Source organism: Nerophis ophidion, linkage group LG24, assembly GCF_033978795.1.
Source record: "Nerophis ophidion isolate RoL-2023_Sa linkage group LG24, RoL_Noph_v1.0, whole genome shotgun sequence".
Classification (NCBI taxonomy): Eukaryota; Metazoa; Chordata; class Actinopteri; order Syngnathiformes; family Syngnathidae; genus Nerophis; species Nerophis ophidion.
The window spans coordinates 29728169-29755322 of record NC_084634.1 but is presented as its reverse complement, the minus strand read 5'-3'; the positions used below and the strand labels follow the sequence as shown (position 1 = coordinate 29755322).

Below are 27154 nucleotides of genomic sequence, written 5' to 3'. Positions count from 1 at the left end.
GATGAGGTGGCGACTTGTCCAGGGTGTACCCTGCCTTCCGCCCGATTGTAGCTGAGATAGGCGCCAGCGCCCCCCGCGACCCCGAAAGGGAATAAGCGGTAGGAAATGGATGGATGGATGGAGATATATATATATATATATATATATATATATATATATACATATACATATATATAATATTATATAATTATTTTAATGTGTCCTGTCCAGCCACTCATGCAAATCATACTGTTGATGTTGATGATCATATCTGCTGCACAGATTTACCTTAGAAAAGAGAAGTGTTGGATACTTCTCCTGTTGCCCTATTTGTATTGGACTTCATTAAATGTTTGAGTATGATTTTTTTTATTAATAGAAATTTATCACAGGTGTTTATCCATTTTATGGAGGAAAGTAGTTAATCATAGAACTGGAACCCAATTGTATTAAAAATAATTGATTTTGAATCGAGAATTGTTTTGAATCGTTATCCTCAAGAATGGAATCGTGTGGTGCCCAAAGATTCACAGCCCTATTGATTAGACTTAATAAAATCAATTTTTTCTTATATATTCTTCTTAGAATTATTACACAAATGTAAATCTATTTAAATAAACACATAAAGAATATTAATAATAATAATAATGATGAAAATTGATAAATATTACATGTTTAAAATAAAAACATGAATAAATAAAAACCTGTGTATTTGATTATCTTATTATTGGACAATAACAAGTTACCTGTGGGACCAGGTTCAAACACAACTTAATGCAAGCTATAGAGAGACCGCAAGCAAGTTTTTTAAATGTAGATTGAAACCATCGTAGGTCCCCTTTTTGTCCAACAATGTTGACTGTTCTGGGGCCTCATGTATTAAGAGTTGCGTGGATATTTTACTTAGAAAAATGGTGTATGCTCAAATCCAATGTATTAAAGTCCAGCAGTCATTAATCAAAGCACATTTCTTTTGTACATCCCAATCAACGCGGAATTGAGCGCACATGTTGGAGTGGCTAGCCCCGCCCTCATATAAATACGCAAATAGTATTTAAATTAGCCATGTGTCTGAGTTAGAATATGCAAGACGGCAAAAATGAAAGAACTCACTGACAAGGAGTTGGAGGTGCTACTTGCTGAAGTGAGAAATATAACTTTTGGCACGCTGTCCTCTGGCATTTCTGGCCAACCAAAGACGATTGAGAGGGATAAATTGTGCGAGGCTTTCAACACCGTGGATTAGGACTACCGCCCATGAGAACACATGAGAAATAAATTGTACTAGATTAGGAAGAAGGTTAGGAGGAAGATAGATGTGTCCCAAACAGGATTGGTGATCAAATGGTGCTGCACCCCTTTTGAAAAGATAGTCACTGCAATGATATTTAAAACTTTAAAAGAGGTGGGTGACTGATTACCCTTAATAAAATTATAATTTGTGTCATTTACAGCAAAATGTGTTCATACAATAGCCTGCTCACAGCCAGATTAGTTTTTAATGGAAAAAAATGTGTGATATTTGGTTTGAAATCTTTTGAATTTACACATGCCGGCATGTCAAAAAATACACAAACGATTTAGACTCTTGTTTGATTGCTCAATTTATTATTACAACCGAGGAAAGTGAAGTGAATTATATTTATATAGCGCTTTTCTCGAGTGACTCAAAGCGCTTTACATAGTGAAACCCAATATCTGAGTTACATCTAAACCAGTGTGGGTGGCACTGGGAGCAGGTGGGTAAAGTTTCTTGGCCAAGGACACAACGGCAGTGACTAGGATGGCGGAAGCGGGAATCGAACCTGCAACCCTCAAGTTGCTGGCACGGCCACTCTACCAACCGAGCTATGCCACACAGAGCAACTTGCGGTAGCATCTGTACACGACCCAAAGGCGGGCCGATCCTCCATTGTCTCCAGTGCCAATAATGTACCAAGCTGGTGCTGGAGTCAAAGGAACACATTGTGACAGCAATAGTTGGCAAAATGGTCGCCAAGTAATTAAGTCTTTAATGCATTGACGAAAAGGTGAATTCTGTGTCCTTGCATCAATCTTTTAGATTGTTAAAATCAAACCGTTAAAATAACCACGGCCTGTGGAAATGTGCGCACGTGAAGCCTGAAGTCTGCGTGAGGCACCGCACATTTCCACGTTCAGTTCTCCCTTGATGCATCTCAACTTTACCGTGAAAAAGGTCAAAGTGAATACATGAGGCCCTAGGACTCCAAGCGCAAATTCACCTTATTCCCAAACCTAAAAAAATTTATATTTTTACACGATCAATTTCCACTCGCCATCTTACCAGTCATGTAAAATGCCAACTTCCTGTCCACTAAGGCCGTGTCTACACTAAGTCGTTTAACCCCTTAAACAAATAATTATTTAGCCCTAAGCCCCGTTCCAACCACACTAAACCAGCGTTTAAGGTCCCCCTCCTCGGACAAATTTCTTGAATCACCGGCACTTAGCTTTGTATGGACTCATTGATCGTTTACAAAGTCCGTTCGGAGAGGAAGTGACGGCAGAAAGACCCCACCCACACAGGAAGTGATGTCAGGAGGAAGCTTAGCTGCAAACTCCTTTTGTAGGCCGTAATGCAGTTGTACGCATAGAACTTCAGTGCTTGACATTCCCAGTTTTGGAGAGCTTCCGTTTCGGACCTCAAACGTTTTAAATAGTCACTCTTTTCTGGTACAATACCAGAAGGGATGAATCCCTTCATATGCTTCTCGACAGTCTTCACCTCTTTCTGTGTCCAGGGTCGCCTTTTCTGGGCAGCTTTACCTGCAAGTGACCATACAAAATATTTTCAGTTCAATTTATCCATCCATCCATCCATTTTCTACCGCTTATTCCCTTTCGGGGTCGCGGGGGGCGCTGGCGCCTATCTCAGCTACAATCAGGCGGGGTACACCCTGGACAAGTCGCCACCTCATCGCAGGGCCAACACAGATAGACAGACAACATTCACACTCACATTCACACACTAGGGCCAATTTAGTGTTGCCAATCAACCTATCCCCAGGTGCATGTCTTTGGAAGTGGGAGGAAGCCGGAGTACCCGGAGGGAACCCACGCATTCACGGGGAGAACATGCAAACTCCACACAGAAAGATCCCGAGCCTGGGATTGAACCCAAGACTGCAGGACCTTTGTATTGTGAGGCAGACGCACTAACCCCTCTGCCACCGTGAAGCCCAGTTAAATTTATCATCAATCATTATACCTAGAAATTTGGTTTTATTTACTCTTTCAATTTCTTAAGCTTATAATTGATGACAAGGTACCATTGGAAGAAGGTCTCACTGCACGATGCCGTGATGATGCATCTGTGTCTTTTAAAGGTGTTGTCAGTCTCTCGGGTGGCGGGGTGTGTTCATCATCAGGAGTTGGTAATGCCATCTCTGTTGTGGTTTAAATGTAATAAACATTAAGGGGCCTTTTTTTTTTTTACCATAGGGCACCTTTAATAAACCAGAAAAGTTAGTATTAACTTACCATTGTCAGGGCATGGATAGTGTCCTTCCTCCCTGGTGATATATTCATCTTCAGTTTGCACAACACATTCTGTGGTACACATAACATGTTAAGCTTATAAATGAGTTCAAACAAAACAAACAACAAGTATGACAACTTACCATTGGGACCAATTGTGATTTCATCCAAGTTCTTTCCATGGAACTCTGATGGAACTCTGGCGTGGCGCAGTGGAAGAGTGGCCGTGCGCAACCCGAGGGTCACTGGTTCAAATCCCACCTAGAACCAACCTCGTCACGTCCGTTGTGTCCTGAGCAAGACACTTCACTCTTGCTCCTGATGGGTGCTGGTTGGCACCTTGCATGGCAGCTCCCTCCATCAGTGTGTGAATGTGTGTGTGAATGGGTAAATGTGGAAGTAGTGTCAAAGCGCTTTGAGTACCTTGAAGGTAGAAAAGCGCTATACAAGTACAACCCATTTATAGTCGACCTTGCTCGAGTGCCATCAAGACTTCGCTGATATTTGCCAGCTGCAATGTCTTTTCCGGAAGTCTATAGAACTCACGATGGATTCTAATATCATGGCCAAGAAAGTTGGCCAGCTGGTCCATCTGTCTCTGTCATGTTTACCACAGTTGAAAGGGTGGCAGCATGTTTTCGTAGTTTCGTGGATGCAAGGGAAACAGAACACTTTGCATGACATGCTTTTGCATAGTCTCGTATGCATTCAGAACCACGGAAATGTGTCATGGCTGTGGGTCTTGCAAACAGGATAGTGTTGTCTTTGAGAACCCCACACATTTCCCTGTACTTGATGAGAAGGTCTAATGCACACACCATCTTTGGAGTCAAGAGAATAGGAACAGGTCTGCCTTGTTTTCCCCTGTTAAGAATCCTTGAAAAATGTCTGCAGAGTTTTTTTTCCCGCTTCAGAGAGAGCCCAATCGACATCCTCGGGAGGATCAGTTGTGTCTCTTGACAACAAAGCCAACAGGGGCATGGCTGCTACCTCTCCTTCTCTTTGTCTGTTAAAAAGGATGATCTGTGTCAAACAGACTTTTGTCAGGTCTGACCAGGCCTTTGTGAAAGAAATTTCAGATAGCGCACTGCTGCACTCGTCATGCATTTGACTGAGAAACTGATGCATTTTTTGAACATTCTGAGTGAAGGGCATACGTTGTGGTGCATTCCATTTTTCTTTGGCTATATTCCTCAGGGTTGTTGGCGCGAGCTTAGCTCGATTGGTAGAGTGGCCGTGCCAGCAACTTGACGGTTCCGTGTTCGAGTCCCGCTTCCGCCATCCTAGTTATTGCCGTTTTGTCCTTGGGCAAGACACTTTATCCAGCTTCTCCCAGTGCCACCCACACTACTTTAAATGTATATTGGGCTCCACTATGTAAAGCGCTTTGAGTCACTAGAAAAAAAGCGCTATATAATTCACTTCACTCCAGTGTTGCAGAGATCAACTCGTTACACTTCTCAGGTGGACATCTTGGAACAGAGTGGCATTCCTGACCAAATCTTCATTGTTGTCCATCAAACCTTGTGCTTTCAAAAGTTTGATGACTTTAACCAGCGAATTCCCAAGTTTAGTTGCCAGTGATGGAATGCAGAATTTATTAGTGTCACTATCATAGCCACAAGTCCATTTGACAGCTTTGACCATCTCCAAGTAGTTCTTAGGATTTACCAAATCCTCCATTTTTTTCAAGGTAGTGACTCTCCTGGCATTATGAATCAGTTTTCCTGATTCCCGCATCTTCTCTCTGACACATTGTTGATTTTTTGGTGACATACCACTTTTGTTCAATTATTGCTGCCCAACATCTGTGATGACATGGTCATTTTTTTATTATTTCTGTGATTGGATCCGTAATCATGACACCCATTACTCCCCACAGTTGTTTGGATACACTTGAAGGCACAGGCCCAGTATATACTGTATGCAGAGAGACTGGACAAGGTTCTTTCCTGGTTTTCGGGTGACTGATGAAGGTTTGAGTGGGCAACTTTGCTTGTGTCTCCACAGTACCTTTCTGGTAAACAGTCCTTGGCAATGTGCACAGTGCATGAAATCATTTCCTTTACCTTCTTTAGGTGGTCGTTTGAATGGCACTAGTTCACCCTTCCCCAATTCCAAAATAGCAGCATTGTGAGCGTGGTTCCCTTTCTTACTAATGTTATCTAACTGTTTCCTTTTCTCCATTCAACTCTTTGGAAAGCTAAGAGCTGAGGCTACTTCCAATTTGTTTTTGTGTGCACTTTTTAGATGTCGTGCCAGCTTGGCATAAGGCTTACTGCAATACAAGCAATAATGTCTTTTGTTGTAAACTTTTTTTCCATGTTTTGTAATGGGAGGGCGAAAAACTACATTGTTAATCGTTTCCTGACTTGAGCAGTATTCCTCTAATTCAGTGGCATCAGGTGTTATGCTGTTTATGTTCAAGTACATGTGGTCTACTGTACATATGTCCATCCATCTTCTTCCGCTTATCCGAGGTCGGGTCGCGGGGGCAGCAGCCTAAGCAGGGAAGTCTAGACTTCCCTCTCCCCAGCCACTTCGTCTAGCTCTTCCCGGGGGATCCCGAGGCGTTCCCAGGCCAGCCGGGAGACATAGTCTTCCCAACGTGTCCTGGGTCTTCCCCGTGGCCTCCTACCGGTTGGACGTGCCCTAAACACATCCCTCGGGAGGCGTTCGGGTGGCATCCTGACCAGATGCCCGAACCACCTCATCTGGCTCCTCTCGATGTGGAGGAGCAGCGGCTTTACTTTGAGTTCCTCCCGGATGGCAGAGCTTCTCACCCTATCTCTAAGGGAGAGCCCCGCCACACGGCGGAGGAAACTCATTTCGGCCGCTTGTACCCGTGATCTTATCCTTTCGGTCATGACCCAAAGCTCATGACCATAGGTGAGGATGGGAACGTAGATCGACCGGTAAATTGAGAGCTTTGCCTTCCGGCTCAGCTCCTTCTTCACCACAACGGATCGATACAACGTCCGCATTACTGAAGACGCCGCACCGATCCGCCTGTCGATCTCACGATCCACTCTTCCCCCACTCGTGAACAAGACTCCTAGGTACTTGAACTCCTCCACTTGGGTGCAATGTGAGCTGGGCGGCAGCCGAAGGCAGGACACTTGGCGGTCCGATCCTCGGCTACATAAGCTCGCTCTTGGGACGTGTACATATGTCTTTTATCTAAAATGTGTGAAACAAAACCAATGTGAGGTTTTTAAAATGTCCTTAATGTCCAATGTCCCTCATAACGATACATATAACTTCTTAAAAGTCCTTATTGACAACCAATTAGCATCCAATTAGAGCTACTTTGACTATAAACCAGTCCAAATGCCAAAAAATAAAAAACAAAGTGATTCACACGCTTTTTTTTTTTAGCAAGGCTCATGTTCTTAATCAAATGAACCCGTTGGAAAACGTTCGCTTTGCTGCTAATTTTTTGGCTTAACTTGGTCATAAACTCCATTTTTAAGAAAAATGTTCTTAACGTTTTGGTTAAACGACTTGCTTCCGTGTCTGAACGTCCGAAATGTAGAGCTCCTTCCTGTACTGCGCTCACGCTGCCTCTGTGTGGCGAACCAGGTGTTAATTGTTAAAGTACTGTATTTTTTGGACTATAAGTCGCAGTTATACTCAGGAGCGACTTATGTGTGAAATTATTAACACATTACCGTAAAATATCAAATAATATTATTTAGCTCATTCACATAAGAGACTCGACATATAAGATTTCATGGGATTTATCGATTAGGAGTGACAGATTGTTTGGTAAACGTATAGCATGTTCTATATGTTATAGTTATTTGAATGACTCTTACCATAATATGTTACGTTAACATACCAGGCACCTTCTCAATTGGTTATTTTTGCGTCATATAACATACACTTATTCAGCCTGTTGATCACTATTCTTTATTTATTTAAAATTGCCTTTCAAATGTCTATTCTTAAATAAATTTCCCCCAAAAATGCGACTTATACGCCGGTGCGACTTATATACTGTATGTTTTTTTCCTTCTTTATCATGCGTTTTCGGCAGCTGCGACTTACACTCCGGAGCGACTTATACTCCGAAAAATACGGTAATCAATGAAGGAGCAGCCCCCGCAGGACCAGCTGCAGCCTGATTAGGGGGCTTAAAAATCACTCAGGCATCTTCAGAATGGTTATGACTATTATTTAAATAAATAAATGATAAATGGGTTGTACTTGTATAGCACTTTTCTACCTTCAAGGTACTCAAAGCACTTTGACACTACTTCCACATTGACCCATTCACACACACATTCACACACTGATGGAGGGAGCTGCCATGCAAGGCGCCAACCAGAACCCATCAGGAGCAAGGGTGAAGTGTCTTGCTCAGGACACAACGGACGTGACGAGGTTGGTTCTAGGTGGGATTTGAACCAGTGACCCTCGGGTTGCGCACGGCCACTCTCCCACTGCGCCACGCCGTCCCTATGATTTAAATATATATATATATATATATATATATATATATATATATATATATATATATATATATATATATATATATATATATATATATATATATATATATATATATATATATATATTAAAAAGGTTTCCCTTTAGGGGACCTTTTTTTTTGTCCCCATAACGTCAAAGGTCCCCTAAAGTGACTTTGTAAACAGAGTGACATGCATTGCCAGAACACACACACACACACACGCACACACACGCACACAAAAGCTAATAATCCTGCTCAATTGAGTACCATGGAGGGTCAGTGGTAATAATGGCTGGCTGCTCTTGACTCTTCTCCCCTCTTTGTCCTTTTCCTCTCCAAACTCAATTCTCTCTCCAATCTGAAGACCCGTTCCCCCTCGTCTTCTTCTCACGGTCCTCTCACTTTTCAATATCACTTGTCCTTTCTTATTTCGTCTCAATTTCCCCTTTTAGCCTCGACTGCGTTCTTCCTGCTGATTGTGTCATGGCACTCTCAGACTCCCTTTAATTATAAAGCAAATGAGAAGGAACAAATATTGGAAACGCGGTACAATGGACACTTGTCCCACACTCGTGTGCCCTCGTACTCGCTCGCATTAAACCAATCAAAATGCAAAACCTGAATTTGTCGGTTAGAAGTCGACACAGCTGACGGCTAATCTGTCTCCATGCTGCCTCCTAGGTGTGCCAACGGGTATTACGGCCAACCCACCGTCCCGGGGAGCTCCTGCCAGCCCTGTGATTGCCATGGTAACCTGGACCTGACTACACCTGGCAGCTGTGATCCAATCACAGGCCAGTGTCTGCACTGTCGCCAAGGGTACGGCGGCGTGACATGCGACAGTTGCGACGAAGGTTACTTTGGCGACGCCATCACGGCGAGGAACTGCCGCTGTAAGTATTAATGTGTACTATTTGAAGTATTTTTTTTAAAGATCCTGGGTTCGATCCCTGGGCTCGGGGTCTTTCTGTGTGGAGTTTGCATGTTCTCCCCATGACTGCGTGGGTTCCCTCCGGGTACTCCGGCTTCCTCCCACTTCCAAAGACATGCACCTGGGGATAGGTTGATTGGCAACACTAAATGGTCCCTAGTGTGTGAATGTGAGTGTGAATGTTGTCTGTCTATCTGTGTTGGCCCTGTGATGAGGTGGCGACTTGTCCAGGGTGTTCCCTGCCTTCTGCCCGAATGCAGCTGAGATAGGCTCCAGCAACCCCAAACGAGACAAGCGGTAGAAAATGGATAGATGGATGGATTTAAACTCACCTTTAATACAGTAATTCACAATAATCTTTCCTTTTAGCAATAACTTTTATCAAAGGCAGACCGTACTTTCCGGACAAAATTTTTAAAAGAAGAAAAAAATGTTTCCACATATTAGCCGCATGGGACTATAAGCGGCAGATATATACATTGTGAAATTAGTTATTTACGCAGAATGATTTGATCAATGTTTATTTACATAAATTAATAGTGTGAATGTTGTCTGTCTATCTGTGTTGGCCCTGCGATGAGGTGGCGACTTGTCCAGGGTGTACCCCGCCTTCCGCCCGATTGTAGTTGAGATAGGTGCCAGCGACCCCGCGACCCCAAAAGGGAATAAGCGGTAGAAAATGGATGGATGGAATTTTTTCCAAACGGTGTCTGTAACACATCAGTAAAATAGCGGATCAAGCAAAATAGAAGTCATTGTCATGGACCCACTAGCTCTCCAATCAACTAAAGAGTCTCAATAACTCCACAGTGACGTTTTGGTGAATTTACTGAGGAATTTGTGAAACTGAAACAATAATATTATGTTTTTGTTTTTTTCACTACGCTTTATGTAAAAACCTCCACTGCAACAACGTAATTTCCCCATTGTGGGATACATAAATGTCTATCCTATCCTATCCTTAACAACACTAATACAGACACTCGTAAACGTGTTAGCATATAAGCTCATGCTATCGACAGTAGCGTCATTACATTACGATAGCGCGTCCAAATATACATGAAAACACTCCTACAGACATCACACATGGGACGGTTCAGTAAATATAAACAGTGGAAGTAATGTCAAAGCGCTTTGAGTACCTTGAAGGTAGAAAAGCGCTATACAAGTACAACCCATTTATTTAACCCATTTATTTAGATATATTGTATAACTTAAAAAAGGAGTTGGGGGCGTGGGATCCTTTTTTTTTTTTTCCTTTGTCATGAAAAAGGGACGTTTTTGTCATGAAAAAGGAAGGTTTTTGTGGTTGGTGCGCTAATTGTAAGTGTATATTGTGTTTTTCATGTTGATTTTGTGGGGCGGCATAGCTCGGTTGGTAGAGTGGCCGTGTCAGCAACTTGAGAGTTGCAGGTTCGATTCCCGCTTGTGCCATCCTAGTCACTGCCGTTGTGTCCTTGGGCAAGACACTTTACCCACCTGCTCCCAGTGCCACCCACACTGCTTTAATTGTAACTTAGATATTGGGTGTCACTATGTAAAGCGCTTTGAGTCACTTGAGAAAAGCGCTATATAAATATAATTCACAATTCACATTTTATAAAAAAAATAAAAAATAAATTGTAATTTAATTTTTTTTTTTAAATAAAAATTTATTAAAAAATTATTCTGCGGCCCGGTACCAATCGGGCCACGGCCCCGGTACCGGGCTGCGGCCCGGTGGTTGGGGACCACTGCTATAGGCCGTTGGGTGCAAAGTGTAAGAAAAAAGTCGCGGTTTGTAGCCTGAAACTTACGATAATTGTTTTTGATGATACATTTAAATAATTTCATTGCAACATTTAAAAATGAGTAAATTGTGATAACTGCTGTCCAGGTACTATATCTTATGCCATTGTAAGGTAATTATACTAACACAGACATTCGTAAAAGTGTAAGCATGTTAGCTAATGCTACCGATGGGATAGCATGTACAAACCCCGTTTCCATATGAGTTGGGACATTGTGTTAGATGTAAATATAAATGGAAAACACATGATTTGCAAATAATTTTCAACCCATATTCAGTTGAATTTGCTACAAAGACAACATATTTGATTTTCAAACTGAGAAACATTTTTTTTTTTTTGCAAATAATCGTTAACTTTAGAATTTGATGCCAGCAACACGTGAAAAGAAGTTGGGAAAGGTGGCAATAAATACTGAAAAGTTGAGGAATGCTCATCAAACACTTATTTGGAACATCCCACATTTGTGCAGGCTAATTGGGAACAGGTGGGTGCCATGATTGGGTAGAAAAACAGCTTTCCAAAAAATGCTCAGTCTTTCACAAGAAAGGATGGGGCGAGGTACACCCCTTTGTCCACAACTGCGTGAGCAAATAGTCAAACAGTTTAAGAACAACGTTTCTCAAAGTGCAATTGAAAGAAATGTAGGGATTTCAACATCTACGGTCAATAATATTTTCAAAAGGTTCAGAGAATCTGGAGAAATCACTCCACGTAAGCGGCATGGCCAGAAACCCACATTGAAAGACCGTGACCTTCATTCTCTCAGATGGCACTGTATCCAAAACCGTCATCAATCTCTAAAGGATATCACCACAAGGGCTCAGGAACACTTCAGAAAACCTCTGTCACTAAATACACTAAATACTACTACATCTATAAGTGCAAGTTAAAGCTCTACTATGCAGAAACGGCGCCGGCTTCTCTGGTCCCGAGATCATCTAAGATGGACTGATGCAATATGGAAAAGTGTTCTGTGATTTGACGAGCACCAGCCCCCCTTGCAACCCCAAAGGGAATAAGCGGTAGAAGATGGATGGATGGAATACTAACACAGTTACCTTTTCTAGTAACATGTCATCTAATTACTTTTACGTATGTTACAACGCCATTACTGATACGTTTGATGTAATGTGGCACGCTTCCTTTGATGGGGTTTTATGTCGATATTATCTATCTTTTTACGAGTGAAAACATAAACCAATGCCACACTAAAATGAACTTGATATCAAATAGGAAGAGGCAACATCACACAGCAAACAACACACATTACTACTACTTTTTGGGAATAGTGAGCAACAAGTCATGGATTTAAGTGACAATCTTGCAGTCCTACAACACCTCGTTTGTTGACAAAAAGACAATCGAAGCACATTCAATCTCTTTATTAACTAGCGCTAACACAATCGAGTGAAAAGATTAAACAGAGCTGCCGCCCCGCAAGAGCAAACAAGTGCAGCTGAGACAATGCTGCTTTGTCTGGCTCGTTGGCTGATGTCACTTAGCAACAGGCACGCACCACCTTTTAAAGGTAAACACTCAAAAACTCTACTTTCATGAAACCTCTTTCAACTGCATATGTTAACGGGTAATTCCGTTACTAATTTATATTTTGGCACGGTTACAAGAAACTATAATTAATTACTTTTTATAAGTAATTTTCCAAACAGTGCTTTTATGCAATGTGACCAAGATAACTGAAGTTATGGAAAAAAATCGTACTCAAACTGAAGCTACCACCTTTGTTAGATTTAATCATTTTTTATGAGATCTGTTTTTGTTTTTTTGCTTCACCCTGTATTTATATTACTGCAAAACATGCATCAAAATAAATTTAGGTTAAAAATCGAATAATAGGTGTGTCCCAATCGGATATTGATATCAGCAAAAATCACTATTAGATATATCGGCTTGCCTCCAACATTTCCGCTGTAATCCCCGATACAATCAGTCCAGCAGTGCTTTTACTTGTGCATAGCTGGAAACAAAGCTGGGTAAATGTGGTAGGCTATTAGGAGCTAGCAACTACACAACGGCTAAGCACACAATAGCACACAAGCTAAACATACGTAATAAGTGTCCTTAATTGAACACCATTGTAGTCCAAATCACCATATTCGTCGATATAAACACGTACTAAATAATTATAGTTGAATATTACTTACACATACAAAGTCTCTAAGGCAGCAGTGTGTTCGAAAGTATTCAGTAACAAACGTGTCCGCATCATTTAACTTACTGCATCATGAGCTTAATTTAATGAATTATAGTGATCACAAGGTGCTGCCTAAACATATTAGCACTTAAGTTCAAAAGCATACATTTTTCATCATGTTAGTATTTGCATAAATACCATTGTTGTATGAGTAATTTCTTTTCATCAAACCTTTTCTAACATATCATACTTAAAAATGGTAAACGTATGAAATATAATTCCTACTGATATCGTATCGGTTAATATCGGCCTAAGGCTCCATGTTATCAGAAGTGAAAATTTTGTATCGGGACGCCCTTATTGAATAGTTAAGAAATGGGGCTTTTAGGGTCAAATTTGTCTCCCAGTCCACCTTTGGCGGAAGGAATGGAAGACTATTCCAGTAACAACTTGCTGGTGAATTCTTAAGAGGATTTATGCAGTGCTCGGTAACGATACTGATCACACTAAATATCCACACGTTTTTTATGTTCACTGTGAAATGTACTCACTTATTTTCACAAGACCGTTAGTACATGCCGTTATCAAAGCTATATGCTGACCACCGTAATTTTCGGACTATAAATTGCAGTTTTTTTCATAGTTTGGCCGGGGTTGCGACATATACTCCGGAGCGACTTATGTGTGAAATTATTAACACATTACAGTAAAATATCAAATAATATTATTTATCTAATTCGCGGAAGAGACGAAGAAAATGTCAGCAATCGTCACACACACATCAACCAATAAGAATTTGGCAGGGTAGGGTCATGGCAGAAGTGCATTGTGGGTCATGGAATGCTAACTGCTATATGTTACTGCCGTAGCTATTAAAATGGATCATGTCATTGTTGGCGGTAATTTATAAAAACTGAGAAGGGCTGAACAAAAAGGGCACCAAAAATTACAAGCGGATTACAGATTACAAACTGGACGTAGTGAAATATGCAGCAGAAAACGACAAGAGGAAGCGGCGCATACCTTTGGAGTTGGAAGTGTTGTTTAGAAGCGACATCGAGGAAGAAAATTTCATCGGATTTATCGATTAGGAGTGACGGATTGTTTGGTTAACGTATATCATGTTCTATATGTTATAGTTATTTGAATGACTCTTACCATAATATGTTACATTAACATACCAGGCACCTTCTTCGTTGGTTATTTATGCGTCATATAACGTACACTTATTCAGCCTGTTGTTTACTATTCTTTATTTATTTTAAATCGCCTTTCAAATTTATTTTATTGGTGTTTGATTTTATCAAATACATTTCCCCCAAAAATGCGACTTATTATGCATTTCCGTCAGGTGCGACGTATACTCCGGAGTGATTTATAATACGAAAAATACGGTACTTTAATTGTATAGTGTCCCTTAAGAATGTGACTCTGAGATACCCATTACTGGATTTGGTAACACTTTAGTATGGGGAACACATATTCACCATTAATTAGTTGCTTATTAACATGCAAATTAGTAACATATTGGCTCTTAATTAGTCATTATTAAGTACTTATTAATGCCTTTTTCTGCATAGCCTTATTATACAACTAGTAAGCCATTAAGAGTCTTCCTTCAATAACATCAGAATTATTGCTTATTAGTAACCCTAGCCCTAACTCTGAAATGTTCCCTGAGTGTCCAAATAACCCGAAGAGAATAAGCAGTAGAAAATGGATGGATGGATGGATGTTCCCCATCCTAACGTGTTACCCTGGATTTTAATACCCAAACAGTCACTGCCAACCAGGCCCAGTTTTCCAACTGCTACTGTTGACAGGATTGTGTGTGTGAGGAAAGTGACATTAACGAGCTCAGTGGGTTTTTTTTTTAAACCATTTCCACCTAAAAGCCCCATCATCGCAATGGAAGAAAAATAAATCTCCAGGCTGAGGGGTTTTTCTTCCACTTGGAACACTGTCAACAAAATAGACAACGCCAACGTCTAAAAGGCATCTTGTGTTAAGAAGCCAATTAGTTTAAAAATAAATCGTGATTTACTGCAGTCAGTATTTTCTGCTTTGTAACACCGAATATTGTGTTAATACTGGAGAGCTTTCCAGTGGATCATTACTGCAGTGAGAAATATGTTTGACCGTAGTTAGGAGACAAATATTCTCAGTGTCTGAACAGACGTAAAAAATGCTACTGTACTTGGAAAACCATCAGGCAAAGAATACTATCCATTAATGATATTTAGGGATGGTATCGTTCACATTTGAACCGATACGATACCAATTCCTGGTCCCTGAGAATCCATACAGGTACTCAACGATACCATTTTTTTTGTACTTGTGTGTTATGAAATACTTAGTTTTTTCTAATTAAATTTTTTTTTTTTATTTCAACATTTAAGAATGAGTATAATAATAACTGCTGTCTTGTTTAAATATCACATTTCTGACTCTCATTTGCAAGTATGACATTAAGTTGCAATTACAGTTGCAAGTCCAAAACGTCACATGTATAGTGTATAGTGGTGTGTTTTTTGTTTCACTCTAAAAAGTGTTAATACTGTAAAAATTGTACTTATTACACATTAGCGGTGTGATTGTAGCGTGCATATTAGTTGTAGTATCATTAACACATTTGAAGGTGTAAAAATCGTCATGTAAAATCACTAATGCTATTCTCTAGCATGTTAATAGCAAAGCAAATGCATTCTTGGAAAAACGGACTCTCAACTTACGTTAAGGCGTTTTATAAGTCAACTTCTTTGTTGACATAAAAAATTTTCAACATTACCTAGAAGTAGTTGGACTGAGTCTGCTCTGTGCTGCCGAAGTCGGCAATCAGGCGTGACGTCACGCACAACACATGTACCGTAATATTGCTAAGTTGGATTTTATGTGAATCAGTACCCGGTATGACCGGCAGGATTTTGAATAAGTATTTTCAAGCAGTAATCAACATATTCTAAATAAATATAATAATGATACAAATAAATGTAACGATCAATGATACAAATAAATGTAACGATCGGAGTGAAACGCATTGTAAAAGTTGTGTTTCTTCTTTACAAAAGTACTTAAGTAAAAAGTATGTTCCATTAAAATTACTCGGACAAGTATCCAAAAAGTTACTCAAGTAACAGAATAACAGAGTAAATGTAATGCGTTATTACAATGGTTCTCAAACTTTTTTTTGTCATCCCCCACTTTGAACAAGAGGGAGTTTTCAAGCCCCACCTGCCCCCATCGCCTCAACAGAACGCTAATGCCAAGTTTAACATTTTCATATTTATTGAATGTCAAGTAACATTCAAGTTGTATACATTCAAACAATAACATAAAATAACATCAAGTTCAATTATAAATAAAATAACTGTGCAGCTGTGGTATAACTTGCGTCAAGTTCAATAATAAATAGAATAACTATTCTTCCAGTTTTCTTTGAAAGAAATCAAGTGGCTTATTGACGTGATTGGGGTGTGTGGTCTCCAGGTGTCTCTTTAATTTGTTGGGTCTCATGCTGTCTGCTGCTAGTGATTTTGGACACAGAACACACAGGGGTCTCTCCTCTGCCCCCACCACCATAGCCGTGAATCCAAGAGCAAGATACCCTTCATATTTTCTTTTCGATTTTTGTTTCTCTGCAGGCGCTGGCTCTGATTTGACGACCTTTGAAGTGCGAGTCACAAATGTATCCATTTTGTGTAATTGTGGTCCACACATTAGCCTGTTACCCATCCGCGTGAAAGATAGTTCCGCTTAGCCCCGCCCCCATTGGTTACTGTTGCTATATCTGTCAAACTTTAGCTCCTACCTAGAAATTTAAAGCCTAGAGGAAAAATAAGTCATTCACATTTATTTACATAACGGATTTCACAGACAGAATCACCAAGTGATTTACAGTGTGTATAGAAAAGGAAAGCATAGTAAAAAAAAAATATCTAAGAATATAATTTAAAAAAAAAATTAAAGTGAAATTTCCTCCCGTTCCTCGCGCCCCACCTGTCATGTGTCTATTCCCCACCAGTGGGGCCCGCCCCACACGTTGAGAAACGCTGCATTATTACCTCTGGTGACAACAATATACATATTTTTCATAATTCAATGTAATAAAATATGTATAATCTATAATAATTATTATTAGTAGTGGTAATGTTAAATATAATTACAAATGTAGCATTTATCTATTTCTGTTGTGTATTCAGTAAATAAATAATCAACCCATTTATCATTTAGTGCAACTAACATTCATCCTATACAAAAGAGAAGGTATTTGTAAGGCCCCAGTCCTGAGTGAATCTCGTGTGAGAGGAAGAGGGGCAGGGCTGTTAATAGTTTTGCAATGCAGTTTTCTGAAAATGATGGAAAGCGCCACTCTACATAGCAACTAATGCTGTGGTCAATTCCTATTCCCTTCCTACTGTAAATACTAAATGTGATACAGTGTAGACCAGGGGTTCCCACACTTTTTCTGCAGGCGAGCTACTTTTCAATTGACCAACTCGAGGGGATCTACCTCATTTATATATATCATTTATATTTATTTATTTATGAAAGAGACATTTTTGTAAACAAGTTAAATGTTTTTAATGATAATACAAGCATGTGTAACATATATAGATGTCTTTCTTTCACGAAGACAAGAATATAAGTTGGTGTATTGCCTGATTCTGATGACTTGCATTGATTGGAATCAGACAGTAATGATGATAACGCCCACATTTTCAAATGGAGGAGAAAAAAAGTTGTCCTTTCTGTACAATACCACATGAAAGTGGTTGGTTTTTGGCATCTAATTCATCCAGCTTCCATACACTTTACAAGAAAAACATTGGCGGCAAATTCCGTAGCTTGCTTGATTGACATTCACGGCACCCGAGGGTCTTGTGAGATGACGCTGGCTGCTGCCAGTTCATTATTATGAAAAAATGACAGAGAGGAAGGCGAGAAACGCTTTTTATTTCAACAGACTTTCGCGCCGTCCCTTCCGTCAAAACTCTAAAGGCCGATTGCACATTTCCTATCTTCACAATAAAAGCCCTGCTTCATGCTGCCTGCGCTAACAAAATAAGAGTCTCGCAAAGCTGGCGTGCACAAGTGATGTGCACCCCAGCTTTCTGAGGGATCGCTTGTGCACGCCAGTTTTCCGAGACTCTGTATTTAGTTAGCGCAGGCAGCATGAAGCAGGGCTTTTATTGTGAAGATAGGAAATGTGCAGTCGGCCTTTAGAGTTTTGACGGAAGGTACGGCGCGAGAGTCTGTTGAAATAAAAAGTGTTTCTCGCCTTCCTCTCGGTCATATTTTAATAATAATGATCTTGCAGCAGCCAGCGTCATCTCACAAGACCCTCCGGTACCGTGAATGTCATTTAAGTGACGTCTTGGTGAAGATTGATGATCACTAATTTTTAGGTCTATTTTTTTTAAAAGCCTGGCTCGAGATCGACTGACACACCCCCCGTGGTCGACTGGTGGCTCGCGATCGACGTAATGGGCACCCCTGGTGTAGACTGTTGAACGAGCATAAAAGTAATCAAATTATCCTATAAGGGTATAAAATATGTCACATTTGGACACTGTCTAAAATAGAATTGTAAAATATTGTGTTTTTATTCACAGTGAAATTATTTGAAACTCGTTTGTTTTTATAAATGCCGTAAAATACGGACTATAAGACGTTCTTTTTTTCCCTACACTTTGAATCCTGCGGCTTAAAAATGGTGCGGTTAATTTATAAAAAATGTTTTCCATAATAACAAGAGTTTTAAAAAAGTTAACGAAACAAAAACATTGAATAAGTGTGCTATTGTTTATGCTATGGCGCCATCTTTTGGATGAGTTTGCTCACTGCAGGTGCTGCAGTTCTGCATTGCCCTTCTGTTTAGACTGGGCTTTCACCCAGAAGTACAAATACTCTAGACATTCATAGCGTTTCTACTTGTATGGATTCTTCATTCATTACTCCAATTAACATTTGTAAGTTTGCAGTGTAACTAAAACAATTCTTCCTTACTAAACCGTCCCATGTGTGATGGCTGTCGGAGTGTTTTCATGCATATTTGTAAGTTAGCATTAGCTAATGTAACGGCTGAGCAAACAAAACAGAAGTCATTAACTTACAATGGAATTATTCATATATTGTTTCAGTTTTTAAAAATCCTCAGTAATTTCACCAAGACGTCACTGTGGAGTTATTGCGTCTGTTTAGCTGATTGGAGAGCTAGCTTCCGCCGCTAATGGGTCCGTGACGATGATTTCTGTTTTGTTTGCTCAGCCGTTTTACTGCCGTGTTACAGACACCTTTTGGAAACAATTAGGTATGTAAATAAACATGTATCTTCCTATGTAAATAACTCATTTTACACCTTATATATTTGTAGCTTATGAATGGTTATGTGGCTTTATATATGGAAGGGGAAAAAGATTGAAAATTTTGTAGGTGCGGCTTATATACTGGTGTGCTATTTATTCTGGAAAATACGTTAATAGGCAGGGAGTGTGTTGACGCGCACGATGTCGGTGTTGTTGGCCGCTCGGCTACGGGCGAGCAGCTGCGTGGGGTTGTGATGTCGGGGCAACTCGCTGCTGCCAGCTGTGCTCAAGAGTGAGAACACAAACTCCACCTGTGTGAAAGGAGGAACAAGAAACAGGCGCAGACACAGACGTGCAGGCACTTGTCTGTGAAAATAAAGACCTGTGCGGGGAAAGAAAGGCAGGTTGCTAGTTGACACCCTGCAGACAGCGTTAGACGTGCCGTCCAATCAGCAGACAGATAACACACAAAGGCAGCCAGACAGCCTGACTTTTACTATTAATGTGAGTTTGGTACTTCATTGTTCTGTTGCTGTTTTCCCTCCACCCGGCTAAATGGTTATCGACTAATCAGCCTGATCTATTGCACGACTCCGCCGCTGATTGGCTGCTCACGTCTGGGAGACGGAGGGTTGTTATCGATCTTGTGCAAATGACAAAAGACCAGCAGGAATTATTAAAAGACAATAACTCTCTCCTTCTGTCTCTTTGGCTCTGCTTATCGCTCCAAGTCTTAATGAATTTTATTGAGTGGCCTGCAGAGTTCAGGTCAAGTCCATTTGCCTTCCATTACACTGCAAAAATGTTTTGATGTCCCAAACATGCCCGTGGTCGACACACGGTGTCATGACATTTTTTCAAAGCGAGCCCGACAGCCGAGCCTGACGATTCGGTCCCATAATAATATTATTTGACTATTGTTCACATGAGGAAAGGTCTTCTGGACATTGTCAGACCATCATCACTCTAGTTCCTGCACAGGAAAAGAGTGGGAATGTAATTCAATAATGTAATAAAGGTTCCTTCCTCCCACCTAATGAAGGTTCCGTAGATGCCTCATAGATCAATAAAACCTTAGGGGATGTTTTTTTGAAACCCCACATTTTAAACTCTACTCTTTCCCCTTGGCTGCAAAAGTCTTGCGTGCTGCAAAATGATTTGTACTTACTCTTTTCCATCAGTTGATGCTCTTTGTGTCTTTGGCACAGTTTAGACTGCACACCAAATCTGATTTTTTCCCCCTTAAGTGAACCAGATCTGATTTTTTTTTTTTTTGCAAGTCTAAATGCTCCATAGTGATTAGAGTCTGACCTTTTGGCATCAGTTTCAGGCCACATCAGGTGGTAGTGCGAATTTGATTGGAATCTGATCTTTTCAATTGTGACTTCAGTCCAAACGCAATGCGACCTGATTGTAACTTTTTCATCAGCTTTGGGCAAGCTATGTCATTCGTGTGCGCGGTGAAAGACGCAGTCGCCAGCGGAAGTGGATATATATATATATATATATATATATATATATATATATATATATATATATATATATATATATATATGTGTGTGTGTGTGTGTGTATATATATATATATATATATATATATATATATATATACAGCAAATAGTCAAACAGTTTAAGAACAATGTTTCTCAAAGTGCAATTGCAAGAAATGTAGGGGTTTCAACATCTACGGTCCATAATATCATCAAAAGGTTCAGAGAATCTGGAGAAATCGCTCCACATAAGCGGCATGGCCAGAAACCAACAATGAATGACCGTGACATTCGATCCCTCAGACGGCACTGTATCCAAAACCGGCATCTCTAAAAGATATCACCACATGGGCTCAGGAACACTTCAGAAAACCACTGTCATTAAATACAGTCCGTCGCTACATCTGTAAGTGCAAGTTAAAGCTCTACTCAACAAAGCGAAAGCCCTTAATCAACAACATCCAGAAATGCCGCCGGCTTCTCTGGTCCCGAGATTATCTAAGATGGACTGATGCAAAGTGGAAAAGTGTTCTGTGGTCTGACGAGTCCACATTTTAAATTGTTTTTGGAAATATTGGACAAAAGGGGAAGTGAACCATCCAGACTGTTATCGACGCAAAGTTCAAAAGCCAGCATCTGTGATGGTATGGAGGTGCATTAGTGCCCAAAGCATGGGTAACTTACACATATGTGAAGGCACCATTAATGCTGAAAGGTACATACAGGTTTTAGAACAACTTATGCTGCCATTTAAGCGGCGTCTTTTTCATGGACGCCCCTGCTTATTTCAGCAAGACAATGCCAAACCACATTCAGCACGTGTTACAACATTGTGGCTTCGTGAAAAAAAAGAGTGCGGGTACTTTCCTGGGCCGCCTGTAATCCAGACCTTTCTCCCATCGAAAATGTGTGGCGCATTATGAAGCGTAAAATACGACAGCGGAGACCCCGGACTGTTGAACGACAGAAGCTCTACATAAAACAAGAATGGGAAATAATTCCACTTTCAAAGCTTCAATAATTAGTTTCCTCAGTTCCCAAACGTTTATTGAGTGTTGTTAAAAGAAAAGATGATGTAACACAGTGGTGAACATGCCCTTTCCTAACTACTTTGGCACGTGTTACAGCCATGAAATTCTAAGTTCATTATTATTGGCAAAAAAAAATAAAGTTTATGAGTTTGAACATCAAATATATTGTCTTTGTAGTGCATTCAATTGAATATGGGTTGAAAAGGATATGCAAATCATTGTATTCCGTTTATATTTACATCTAACACAATTTCCTAACTCATATGAAAACGGGGTTTGTATGTATATATATATATATATATATATATATATATATATATACTTATACATGTGTGTGTATATATATATATATATATATATATATATATATATATATATATATATATATATACACACACATGTATATGTGTATATATGTGTATATATACATGTACTGTATATATATGTATGTATATATATATACATATACATGTGTGTGTGTGTGTGTATATATATATATATATATATGTGTATATATATGTATATATATATATATATATATATATATATATATAAATTAAAATAAAATACAAAAAAACAAATATATATATATATATATTTATTTTTTATTTTATTTTATTTTATTTTTTTCATTTTATAAATAAACATAGTTGAGAAAGGGATAATTCTTGCTTTGGTTTTTGGCTGAGGCCAGGGATCTTGGGCTCAAAGTTTGGTGACCACTGGTTTAAAACATTAGAGAAAATAAGTTTGACCTTAAGTAGGAGCAACTAAACTGTATCGACAGAATCATCTCCACTATCGAGGCCAACTCTTACAAAAAGACAACAAAAAGCCCACATATTAGGCCACAACAAGGCTCGCATTGTGACGACTGACAGAATGCCGTCCAGATGGTCGCCCAAAGGGTGAAGTGAAAGTGGCGAGAGCCTGTTTGAGTGAGCGCGTGTGAAACAGTATTTTTACGTGCGTGTTCCCTTGTCTGTTTCAACATGCTGTGCCCATGTACACTGTGGTGTATGCATGGGCTGTAAAATATCTTATGCCTCATTGCTTTTGTGTGTGAAGCCTGCGTTGTGCACGTGTCTTTCTTTCTGTGCAAAGTCTGGGCATCTGCTGTAGCCCCCTTTTTTTTTTTTTCTCACTTTCTCAGCCCACACACAGGTCTGTCCTTCTGTCTGCTTTGCATTCAACATGAGACGAGCTCGTACATGTGTGGCAACGTGAGGCGACCGACTTATTTCTTAAGCTGCGGTGTGTTTTGTCGGCGCCGCGTTTGTGTGTGACAACTTCATGTGCCGGATGGGAGCCCTGATGTCCGGGCTTTTAATTGCACTTCTGAGAGGCTGATTACTGTGTGTTGTTGGTGTCTTGTTACTTTGGTTGCACTTGTGGTTTAAGTAAAGTTGACAAAGAGACGGGTATTCCATAAAACGCTGACCTCCTCCAAGGCGAGAGATGGATACTGTTCACAATTGAACCGATATGTATTGATTACTGGTACCCGGGTATTGATACCAGTACTCAGCAGTGCCAATTTTCAGTACTTTTGTGTGTTTTAATAAATATGACAGTACTCAGCGGTGCCAATTTTCAGTACTTTTGTGTGTTTTAATAAATATGAATTGTTTTGGATAGAAAAATATTTTTTTATTTTTTTTTTAACTTGCAACATTTAAAAATTTGCTACTTAACATTTTCCATATGAATTTGTTTTGAGTAATTGCTGGATAACAAAATGAACTTGGAAGTATGGATGGGTACCAATTCCTTTTACCAGGAAATCAATACCCATTCTAAATTTTCCTGACTTTTGTATATTACTCAATATTAATTGTTTTTGTTAAAAATCTTTTTTTTTTTACTGCAACATTAAAAAAAATAGGCGATTATGACAACTGTTGTCCAGTTGTTATATCTTGATTTATTATCACATTTCGGAGTCTCATTTACAGGTATGGCATTAAGTCCAAGATGTTAGATGGCAGCGGTTTATATAGTTCAAGTTAATGGTGTGTAATTTTGCGTTTTATGGTGCCCTAAAAAGTGTTAATACTGTAAGTAATACACTCATTCCGCACCAGCTAAATGATTGTGACGTGCATTTTAGTTCTATTTTTCATTGAGATTTGTAGGTATTGAAATCGCAGTGTAAAATCTCCAATGTTAATCTTTAACATATCAGTGCATATTGGCATCAAGCTAACGCATTTTTGAAAAAGTGGAGCTTTCACGCCAAATTTCTTCACCCCTACAAAAACCTCCCCCCCGGAAGACATTTGGCGTGACAGCCTCTCTAATACCTGAAGGACCCCAATGAGGGTGGAAGGACCTTAAAGCAGCCCACACAGCTGCATGTTTTAAAATCATTATAATTGGCTGATTGTCATTGGTGAAAAATAACAGTGAGGAAAAAATATTAGCTTTCCAGCATGCTAAACTTTCAAGCTATTTTTGCTTCACTAATTTTTGCAGCTGTAACCCTTAAGAGTCATATAACTTGGTATTATCACGCCCTCGTTGGGGTCCTTCAGCTATTAGAGGGGCTGTCACACCAAATGTCTTCCGGGGGGAAGGTTTTTGTAGTGGGAAAGAAATTTGGCGTGACAGAGCCCTACTATGTTTTTTTTTAGGAGCCATATGTAAAAGTCCGGCCAGAAATGGTACTGCAATCATGGTCAAAATTCTGTAATCCCCTCCTCCTCTTCCATACTGAGGTTGCTAGATACGCAGCCGAATCCACCTCGACTGACTGGGCAACTCCAAGGAACTTTGAACTTCCACTGCCTCTTAGGGGTTGAGGTGCTTGCACCATACTAACTGAAATGACAAGTTTTTTGTCAATAACAAATCTCCAATAAACACATTTCACACAGAAATTAGGCTATTTTCAAGAAGAAGTATGTCATGCCTGTGTACAATATCACAACAAATGGCAATCATATGGTTATTTTCAGGACTATTAGAAAACAAAGACCAAAACGATCTACAACCAGCGGTAGCAATGGTTAAATTGGAGAAAATATGCTTAATGTACGCCCAAAACCAGAGACATTTTACCTAGGTATGCCTTTAGGCTACTGTTTCAAATGTTTCAGATTGCCGTATAACTTGGTACATGTAGTCCGCAACGTGCAAACAAAAATGATGAATTCTTTTATCATGCGATTTGGGTGTCGCCACACGTTTCACGTTGCCATGACAGCCGTGCTAATGTGGAAACCCATTTCCTCAGCGTATCAGTATATTGAGAACGAAATAGGCACTGACACTACCCGTATCCATGTAGGTTTTATTTCTCGAAAATAAATGTTGTCCTGTCAGTTGGATGACACATCGACATACAGGCTAACGGGCGTGTATTTCCCCCCTAAGCCTGAACGGGCTAGCATGCTAAGCATTCATTGCACGAACATACTAGCTTTGTTAGACAAGATTAGTTTACATCCGAAATGTCAATTTCCATTTATTACAAGTAATAAGAAAACGTGAATTCCTGACTTATCTATCAAGGAGGAAATTGGCAAGTTTGGCTTCAGATGAAAAAATCTTTTCCACTTTCAATCATCTCCATCTTTCAAAAGCATCCCCGATACAAATCCTCGTTTTGTTCCTGGATTTGTCATGAATAAGTTGAGAATCGTAACGAGGCCTTTTAGATTTACTAAGGTCTCACATGTTTAGTAACTTTACCAGTGGCAGTAGCCAGACAAAGATGGCGGTGCATAACTGGCAACCTGATGTGACACACTCAGACTTTTTTAATTGGTAAAACAGTGGAGGGTGGGACATTGAAATGAAATCAATATGATTTTGGCGCTGTAAATCTAATTTTGAAATGAACATTTCCCGACTGAACTAGTGTTACCAGTTATTGAGGTATTCTAAAAGAACATGATTTATTAATGCCTTTTGACATATCGGGGTCATTTGACAATGACTTAACTTGACATGAAATTATTACATGTGGCTCTTTTAAGTCAATTCCTTTGTTGGCATTGAAAATTGCAACATCACCTCGGGGTCGTTTGGCTGAATCTGATCTTGGTGCTGCTGAAGTGGTCGCCAAGTGCCGAATTGAGAAACCCTGGCCAAGTCGTGACATCACGCGCAATCCACTTACCGAAACATGGCATTGTTGGATTTTTTTTACCTTCTCAGTGGCCTAGTACCTACTCAGTGGCCTAGTGGTTAGAGTGTCCGCCCTGAGATCGGTAGATTGAGTTCAAACCCCAGCCGAGTCATACCAAAGACTATAAAAATGGGACCCATTACCTCCCTGCTTGGCATCAAGGGTTAGAATTGGGGGTTAAATCACCAAAAATGATTCCCGGGCGCGGCACCGCTGCTGCCCACTGCTCCCCTCACCTACCAGGGAATGATCAAGGGTGATGGGTCAAATGCAGAGAATATTTTCGCCACACCTAGTGTGTGTGTGTGACAATCATTGGTACTTTAACTTTAACTTTGTAACTTTAATGTAAACCGGTACCCAGTACGACCGGTGGGATTCAGCCGGTGCCAAAAAAAAAGTACTAGTTTTGGTAACAATTCCTAACCAAGGCCCAAAAAAACCAACCTGTTCAGAAATGTTGTACAATTATGAAACAGTCACCAAAATGATCAAATTGAGTAAGTCATTATTACTGGCTACAGTGAGCAGCTTTTAAACGCAGGGTTTGAAGCATGATACGGATAAAGCATGTTACCCAGGTCACACACACCCCATGAGAAAAAAACGGCTTTAAGTTGTCAATTATTTTTTGTATTTTTCCGTGACCCCAGTAAATTGAATTACTACTACTGTTATTTACATTATGTATATATTTGTCTGCACAACGCACGCTGTTAGTTATATTCCTTCATAATCACCTACTTTGCTAAGCAGATCAAGGGCCTCAAACTATGTTTCAACGTGGGCCACATCGCATTTACTCAAGCCCTCAGAGGGCTGCTTCATGATACTACTACACACTGAATAAATTAACAACCCCCCTCCCTCCCCCAACTCCTTAATGCTTCAGTAACATTCAGGATTCTCACAGAATTGATGCAAAAATCCATCCAGACCCATTGTAAAATTGTTTTTAAAACTGTAGGCATTGGTCGCATGTCAGCCTTACCACGTTATTCCTTTCCAAAATAAACATCTACGATCTATTTGGGGTTATTTGTGTGCTTATCAGAAGGGATGAAAGTGTATATATGCATGTACTTTCCCTGAACATAAACTCTATGCAGAAGACATAGCTCGGTTGGTAGAGTGGCCGTGCCAGCAACCTGAGGGTTGCAGGTTCGATTCCCGCTTGTGCCATCCTAGTTACTGCCGTTGTGTCCTTGGGCATGACACTTTACCCACCTGCTCCCAGTGCCACCCACACTGGTTTAAATGTAACTTAGATATTGGGTGTCACTATGTAAAGCGCTTTGAGTCACTTGAGAAAAGCGCTATATAAATATAATTTACTTCACAAGACAACTACTGTACATCAATTTGAGCATTTT

The 27154-nt window shown here is 39.9% G+C and overlaps 1 protein-coding gene across 6 annotated transcripts in view; it reads left to right on the top strand.

Moving 5' to 3' along the window:
- The window catches only part of lama2 (laminin, alpha 2), a 522186-nt gene that overhangs the window by 292716 nt on the left and 202316 nt on the right, over positions 1–27154 (top strand). For all 6 annotated transcript variants that reach the window (XM_061886159.1, XM_061886158.1, XM_061886155.1 and 3 more), the window contains exon 21: positions 8633–8844. In XM_061886159.1, coding sequence (XP_061742143.1) covers positions 8633–8844 — 212 coding nt within the window. The remainder of the gene's footprint in view (positions 1–8632; positions 8845–27154) is intronic.